The sequence below is a fragment of the Arachis ipaensis genome, chromosome B10 (genome assembly GCF_000816755.2).
Source record: "Arachis ipaensis cultivar K30076 chromosome B10, Araip1.1, whole genome shotgun sequence".
NCBI lineage: Eukaryota > Viridiplantae > Streptophyta > Magnoliopsida > Fabales > Fabaceae > Arachis > Arachis ipaensis.
Window position 1 is genome coordinate 11,544,576 of NC_029794.2, and position 8,643 is coordinate 11,553,218.

General features: G+C 40.1%; 1 protein-coding gene across 1 annotated transcript; it reads right to left on the bottom strand.

The window, feature by feature from the left end:
- On the bottom strand, positions 367 to 2,605 carry LOC107620131. Its single transcript, XM_016322345.1, has 3 exons — positions 1,836 to 2,605; positions 1,414 to 1,560; positions 367 to 1,321 (listed from the first exon to the last, which is right to left on the bottom strand). Exons 1-3 carry the CDS (start codon positions 2,603 to 2,605, stop codon positions 367 to 369), a joined length of 1,872 nt encoding a protein of 623 aa, XP_016177831.1.

The following is an 8,643-nucleotide window of genomic DNA, read 5'->3' on the forward strand; positions in this document are numbered from 1 at the left end:
TCAATGTCGTGGAAACTGCGTCTCCTCTGCTTTGAGAAGGCTGCTCTTCGTCTTTAATGGTGGCCATTTGTGCTTCGCCTGGCTTGTTGCTTCCTCGCTCCAAAGCGCAAGTGGTTCCATTCTCCCAAGGGTGCTATGCCCATTTCTCTAAGAAAAGTCCTACTCCTGCCCTGTGGTGACTCCTGTCGTCCCCTCCCGTGGCACCTCCCATGTTGCATTGAGGCTGCCAGCGACTTCTACCAAGGGCCCTTCTCCCTATCTATGTTGGTTCGTTGTAGTTCCCGGTTTCTGACCTAAGCATTCCAAATGCTCGAGTCTGATCATCCACTCCAGCTTCTTCACTCTCCCCTGGTTCAACACCCACCCTCACAGGTAAAATCTCTTCTCTGTGTTGTCTTTGATGGCTTGTTGAAAATGGAACCAAATTGGTATGATTCTGTATATTTTTCTCCTGCTAAAGTGTTCTACTTCTGTTCTGATTGTATTCTTGATTTGAGCATGTGGATTGACTATCCACTGCCTCTGTAATCCATTCCCCGCTGCCATCGATGCTAGTTGGTGAGCTAATTTGTTTCCGTCTCTTGGAGTCCAGGTAACTCCCACAGCTGGAGCCTCATTCAACAGATGGAGAGTGTCTCTGATGATTGCATCTGTCTCTGCCAAAGAAATTTTTGCCTTAATTGCTTGAACCAGAGGTAAGCAATCTGTTTCTATTATGCATTTTCCTAGCTGAAGATTTTTAATAAGAATGAGTGCTTCTCTGTATGCTTGAGCTTCTACTGCTAAACATGATGTTGATTTGAAAGTTGTTGTTAACCCTGAGACAATTTTTCCTCGCCAGTCCCTAGCTACCACTGCTGAAGCTGCCATGCCTGTTTCCCTGTGAAAAGCCGCATCAGTGTTCACCTTTAACCAATCCTTGGGCGGAGGCCTCCAGGTAACTCTCTTCTTCTCTGTGCTCCTGCCTCCTCCTGATCTATTTTCATTGTTAATTTTCTCAATTGCATTATAAAACTCTACTGCTAGATGTTCTGAAGCAAATATTACTTTTTCTGGTTTGACTTGTGATTGCTGAAATATGTGCTGGTTTCTCTCTTTCCATATGCACCAACACACACATCCCAATTTGCATAAAATTTTTTCTTGGTCCTTCGCAGTCTCCCTCTTGATCTTTGCAATTGTGTTTATCACCCAACTCCCAAAAGATGTCACATTATGAACCGTAGGCAAAAATTGTAAGCTCGATCTGAACCACACAGCTCTAGTCCATGGGCATAACAATAATGCATGTTCAACAGTTTCATCCGCTTGCTGGCATATACTGCAAAACGATATTTTTGCTATTTCCCTATGATACAAGCTAGCATTCACTGGCAGAATTCCGTGCATTGCTTTCCATAAGAACATTCTTACCTTTTGTGGTACAGGTAGCCTCCAAATTGTCTCCCAAACCTTCTGCAAATTCTGACTTGTGCTTTGCTTAGTCTGTTCTCCACTATGGCATCTTTTTCCTCCTTCGCGTTGTGGTAGCCTGTTCTAACTGAGTACTCTCCATCGCTCCTATACGGCCAGACAAAATGATCCCTTCTATTGATTAGACTAATTGGTGTTTTGATTATTAACTCAGCTATGTTGTCAGGAAATAAATCTCGAATATTATTTGCATCCCATCCCTCTCCTTCTTTTATCAACTCACTCACTTTTCGAAGTTGACAATCCACACACCTTCCCAGTTTTCCTTTTTCTGCACCCAGTTGTCTTCCCAAATATCTATTTCAGCTCCATTTCCTACACTCCACTAGCCCTTTCTTTTGAGAAAATCTCTTCCTTCCAACATGCTCTTCCATATCCATGATGCGTTTCTTCCTTCTTCTGCCTCCCATAGATTGCAATTAGGATAATAAATGGGCTTCAAAATTCGAGCCCATATAGCATCCTCCTCTTTTAGCAGCCTCCATGCTTGTTTAGCCAAGTGTGCTATATTTTGACATTCTAAGCCTTTAAATCCCAAGCCTCCATTCTTTTTACTCTTTGTCATTTTTGTCCAACTCTTCCAATGAATGCTTCTTTCCTTTTCATTATTCGACCACCAAAATCTGGCTGTTGCTGCTTCGATTCTTTTGCAGAAGGATATTGGAAATTTAATGACATTCATAGCATAGATTGGAATTGCCTGTATTACCGCTTTTATCAAGACCTCCTTACCAGCTTGATTTAATAATTTTTCTTTCCATCCTTGCATTTTATCTAGTATTTTCTCCTCTATCCATTCCAATGCTTTATTTTTTGATCTTCCCCATCTCGCTGGTAGTCCTAGATATCTTTCGGGATCTTCCCACGACGCCATGCCTGTGATCTCTTCTGTGTTCACCTTACTCTGAATAGGTACATGCCTTCCAAAAATCAGCCCGGATTTCTCAGTGTTGATTCTTTGTCCTGATGTCTCCGTATATTTGTTTATAATCTGAATGAGTTGATAGATCTCATCTTCTTGCACCCTTGTAAAAATGATACAATCATCAGCAAATAGAAGATGAGTAATAGGCGGCGCTGTAGGAGCTAATCTAATTCCTGAAATTAGATTATCTCTCGCAGCCTTTTCCATGAGTATAGTAAAGCTTTCAGCAGCCAAAATAAAGAGATAGGGTGATAGAGGATCTCCTTGTCTAAGCCCTCTTTAAGGACCGATTCTTTTGGACAACCTTCCATTTATCTTGAACCTATAACTAGCACTCTTCACGCAGTTCATCATCAGCTTAACCCACTCGTTACAAAAACCGAAAGCTTCCAGGACCCTTTCCAAAAAATTCCATTCCAATCTGTCATATGCCTTATTTATGTCTAATTTGATGGCTAAATCTTTGCTTCCAAGACTTCCTTTTTTGCTCAATTTGTGAAAAGCTTCTTAAACTATAATTATATTATCCTGTATAAGTCTACCTTTCACAAAAGCACTTTGAACCGGAGAAATGATGTCATCTAGCACTTTCCTTAACCTTCCCACCAAGACCCTAGTTATAATCTTGTACACAAAATTGCAACAACTTATGGGTCTAAGGTGATTTAAGCTTTCTGGTTGACTAATTTTGGGAATAAAAACAACTGTTGTCTCACTTAAATCTTCCGGTATGATACCTTCTTCAAAAAATTGTTTGACTATTCCACATACTTCTTTACTCAATATATCCCAGTGTTTCTGAAAAAATAACCCATTTAAACCATCTGGGCCCGGCGCCTTTAAGCCCCCCATACTGAAGGTTGCCTCCTTAATTTCCCCATCCTTGATCTTTGCCATTAATTCTTCATTCATCTCTCTAGTGACTCTCCTAGGTATCTCTCTTATGCACTCCTCCATGTTTTTGACCCCAATAGATGTGTACAGCTTGGTGAAGTGCCCTTCCACTAGTCTTATTATATTGTCCTCTCCTTGAATCCACTGTCCTGATTCATTTCTCAATTTATCAATTCTATTCCTATTTCTTCTATGGATCGTTATAGCATGGAAGAAAGCTATATTTCTATCTCCTCATTTTAACCATTTCAGCCTTGATCTTTGTCCCCAATACTTCTCTTCCTGCTTCCATAGCTCTGAGATTTGACTTTTCAGCTCATTTGCTCTCCTCTGTTCACTTTCTGACATATCAGATTTCTGAATGTGTTGTAATTCTGTTTTCTTTATTTTAATTTCTTTATTTGCTCTCCTAAACTTCCTCCTACTCCATTCTGTTAACTCCCTCTTGCATCTATTTCTCTTTCTTATAAACTAATTCCAACAGCTTCTATTCCCGTCGTCCAAATGCCAGCTCCGCTTGATTACCTCCTTACACTCCTCATGCTCTGCCCAAAAGGCCTCAAACCTGAATTCCTTCTTTATCCCGACCAGCGGCTGTGTTACCGAAATTAAAGCGCAATGATCTGAACTTACAGCCGGTGAAGCTTTCAAAATAGCATTCTGGTATATTTGAATCCATTTCCAATTCACTATTACCCTATCCAACTTTTCCTTAGTGATGAAGTTATTTTTTGGATTACTAAACCATTTAAACTTACTCCCTTTGAGGTCCACATCTATTAAGCCATTATCATCCACAAATCTTCTAAAGGTTTCCAAATAGATCCTAGGTTGCGGATGAATGCCCACCTTTTCGTCTTGACTTAGAACATCATTGAAATCGCCCAAAAAGGCCTGGGGTTCTTCTCTATTCATATTGCTTTCCGTGAGTTCCTTCCATAGTTTTCTTCTTCTTTGAAAAACTGGATTTCCATACACAAAGATACCCTACCAACTCAAAAACATTAATATTAGCATTAGCTTTACATAACAAACATAGCCCACCGGACAAGCCCCGGAGTTCTACACAAAACATATTATCAAAATGAAGCCTTCTTTTTATCCTAATCATTTTATCTTGCCTAGTGCCCAGAATTCTTAAGCACACTCTTTTTTTGCTTTGGATCACGACTTTAACCGCTCAGTCTTAAGCTTTTCACTTGACACCTTCACGCCACAAGCACATGGTTAGGGACAGCTTGATTTAGCCGCTTAGGCCAGGATTTTATTCCTTAAGGCCCTCCTATCCATTAATGCTCAAAGTCTTGGATCCTTTTTTTTTTTCCGCAAGCTTTGTGTTCTTCACTGCTTTTTCTTGCTTCAAGAATCAATTTTATGATTTTTCAGATTATCAATAACATTTTTCTTTTTCATCATTTTTTCAAGAGCCAACAATTTTAACATTCATAAGCTTCACCATCAAAATTATGCACTGTTCAAGCATGCGTTCAGAATCACAGAAAAAAAATACCACCACATCTCAGTAAATCAGACTATTCTTAAAATTAACTCAATTTCTCATGCAACACATCACTTCTTTTTCTTTTCTTTTTAGATTCAAGTTCAGTGAGTGGTACATGAAACATCTTTTCAGTCATTAAAGCAATTAAAAGAAAACTAAACTAGTCCTAGGATTCTAACTAATAAAGGATCATGCAACAAACAAAGCAAAATAATAGGAAACCGGAACATAACATAGATAAAGAGGGGAGGAATAAAAAATGAAAGGAACTCAACCACCTTAATTATGCTAGCGGTCACTTTATTCTTCGCGAAGATGATTCACCTCCCTTTTGTACTAGAAAACCTATAAGCGCAGCGTCAACACCAAACTTAAAGGTTTGCTTGTCCTCAAGCAAATAAGAACTGAAAATAGAGGAGACAAATATTAAAATGAAAGGAAAAAAATAAAAGGATAAGAAAAAAAAAGAGAGAATTAGGATTGGGAGAGAGAGAGAAAGAAAACTGGGCGGCGCAAGCGACGCATTCGCGTGCAGCACGCGATCGCGTACGTCGCGCATTCTTCATAATGACGCGATAGCGTCAGGCACGCGTTCGCGTGGATAGCCATATATTCTACTGACGCGAACGCGTCAGTCACGCGTCCGCGTGACCAAATTTGTGCTTTTAGCACACTTCTTGCCCCAAGCTGGCACAACTCTCTACCCAAACGCTCTTTTACGTCGAATTTGCAGGTCACGCGATCGCGTCGGTCACGCGATCGCGTCGGTGACGCGACCGCGTGAATGACAAAAATCACAAACGACGCGAACGCGTGGGATCGTTTGTGCGAAAGGCTCCATTCTGGCACCACTCCCGCGCAACTCTCTGTAACTTTTTATTTTTTTCTTGCACACCTAGATGACGCGTTCGCGTCAGCGACGCTGGCGCGTTGGGTGCTTTTTTTTTTTATTTTATAGCTTGAGGTGTTCAGTTCCTGGAAGAACATAGCTGCATGATCAGAAAATTAGTAAGAACTAAAAAAAAAAAATAAAATAACTAAGAAAACTACTACTACGAAAAATAGCTAAGGATATGAATTTATCGGGTTGCCTCCCAACAAGCGCTTCTTTATCATCACTAGCTTGACGGTCAGCTCCTCTAAGGAGGAGGATCATAGGGGCTCAGCTCTTCACCCCTTACTTTGAACTTCTTTCATGTGTCTCCATAACGTAGCTCAATATGCTCCAGAGAGAGGATTTTGATTACTGTATAAACCCATGCTGGATTGCTGGTCAACACCACCTTCATTCCTGGGGAGAAACCTTCAGTGGGGATCTTTTTGTTTCTCCATCCTCTGGGTATTTTTTTTCTTTTTGGGGACCTCCTCTTTGGTGGATGATGCAGTTTCAACACCAAACTTAGGTTTGATGTCAGGCGGAATTTTATCGGTTGTCACCACAAGAGGTTTGAGTTGCAAATTCTGCTGTGCATCATCAGGGGGTTCTTGAAGGTTTGGATCAATAAGCTCAGCCTGCATGCACCTCTCTTCTTCACCTGTTGAATGTACATATTTGAAGACATGAAAGACCAGTTGCTCATTATGCACTCTAAGCACTAATTCACCCACTTCTACATCAATCAGAGCTCTTCCAGTGGCTAGGAATGGTCTTCCTAGAATTATAGAGGCATTCTCATCCTCCCCTGTATCAAGAATCACAAAATCTGCTGGGAGGAAGAACTTACCCACTTTGACCAAGATATTCTCCACTAATCCCTATGCCGGCTTCATAGATTTGTCCGCCATCTGTAATGCTATCTTTGTGGGTTGTGCCTCTTGGATCTGCAGCTTCTTCATCACAGACAAGGGCATTAAATTGATGCTTGCTCCCAGATCACATAAAGCTTTCTCAAAGGTTGTGCTCCTAATAGTGCATGGAATTTGAAAGCTCCCTGGATCTGGCATCTTTCTTGGCAAGTTATTTTGAATTACAGCACTACATTCCTTAGTCAGGACTACTGTTTCATCTCCTTTTAAACGCTTTTTCTTTGACAACAGCTCCTTCATGAACTTGACATAGATAGGCATTTGCTCTAAAACCTTAGCAAAAGGAATATTGATTTGTAACTTTCTGAAGATTTCCAAGAACTTTGAGAACTGTTTGTCCTTGGTCTCCTTTTGAAGTCTCTGAGGATATGGCATTTTAGGCTTGTATTCAGGAGCCTTTGGCAAAGTAGGATAAGTGTCAAGAGAGTCTGGGAATGGGTTGTCCGCACGCTTTGGAGGGGCGTGTTCTACTTCTTCTTTCCTCTCCTCTGGAGCTTCCTTTTCAACTAGCTCTTCATTGGCCTTGGTCTCAGAGCCAGCTACTTTACCACTTCTTAATTGAATACCCTTGCAATCTTCTCCTGGGTTCACCACTGTATCACCTTGAATTGTACTTGCAGACCTCTCAAGTATTTGCTTGCTCAGTTGGCCCACTAGCACCTCTAAGTTTCTAATGGAGGCCTTGGTTTCCTGCATAAATTGTGCTTTCGCACTTGCTACTTGTTCACTTATTATGGTGATAGCCTTGCATTCCTCTCTTGGATTTGGAATTGTGTTACTAGGAAGGCTATTAGTGATCCTCTGATCAATTTCATTGACCTTTGTGGCTAATTGACCCATTTGAATTTCCAGGTTCTTGATGGATGCTCTGGTTTCTTGTCTAAAACCTGTCAATATTGCTTCCAAATCATTGTTTTACTGGAAACCGCCTTGAGAACTATTGTTGACGTTCTGAGGTCTCTGAGGTTGGTCCCTCCATCCAAAATTTGGGTGATTCCTCCATCCCTGGTTGTATGTCTTAGAATATGGATCATTGTTGGGATTTCTAGGACCACTCCCCATGTAACTCACCTGTTCAGAAGAAGGTTGAGCATAATCATAATTATCATTTTGCATAAAGTTACCTGCCATGTCATAGGAGACTTCCTGTATCTCCCAAGCTTCATAAAGAGTTTCACCCTCCTTTTGTCTGAAAGTCTGAACCTCCAACCTAAGCTTAGTCAGCTTTTTTGGTGGGAAAAATTTAGTGAGAAATTCAGTAACGACCTTTTCCCAAGTATTCAGACTCTCCTTTAGTTGTGAATCTAGCCATAGCTTTGCTTTATCCCTCAGAGCAAATGGGAAAAGTATGAGTTTGTACACCTCTGGGTTTACTCCATTTGTCTTCACAGTATCACATATCTGCAGAAAATCATATATGAACTGATTTGGATCTTCATGAGGAAGTCCATGATACTGGCAGTTTTGCTGCACCAGGGTGACCAGTTGTGGCTTCAACTCAAAGTTGTTTGCAGTTATAGGAGGCATCACAATACTTTTTTCATAAAGATCCACAGTAGGGGCAGAATAAGAGCCAAGCACTCTCCTCTGTTGATCATCCCCATTCGGATTTACCACATTGGCATTAGCATTATTATTTGCCATAGTGGATTCTGCAGCCTTGCAAAGTCTTGCTTGTTGTAAACGTTGCCTGAAAGTTCTTTCAGGTTCAGGATCAAAGTCTAAGAGATGTTCTTTGTCTCTATTCCTGCGCATACACAAGCAGAAAACAAGAAAAAAATGGGATTCTCTACGTCAGAGTGCAGAGAAGTTCCTGTGAGGTAACCTGTGTAAAATAAAATAAAAATACTAAATAGATAAAAAAAATTCAAAAATTTAAAAGAAAAAATAAACAGAAAAATTAAAATAAAATCAACTGGGTAACACCAAACTTAATTTTAGAAATTAAAAAAAATTATTAGTATTAAATTATTAAAAAAAATTTAATTTTTAATTTTTTTTAATTAGAGACAAAAATAAAATAAAAATAATTAAAAAAAATTTA

Excerpts from the sequence above, each read along its gene's own strand:
- LOC107620131 (XM_016322345.1), bottom strand. The coding sequence starts at position 2,605 with ATGGAAAAGGCTGCGAGAGATAATCTAATTTCAGGAATTAGATTAGCT. Across the intron at positions 1,561-1,835 it reads TCATGGATATGGAAGAGCAT|GAGCGATGGAGAGTACTCAG; the intron begins GTTGGAAGGAAG and ends CTGGCCGTATAG. Across the intron at positions 1,322-1,413 it reads GGCTACCTGTACCACAAAAG|TATATGCCAGCAAGCGGATG; the intron begins GTAAGAATGTTC and ends ATCGTTTTGCAG.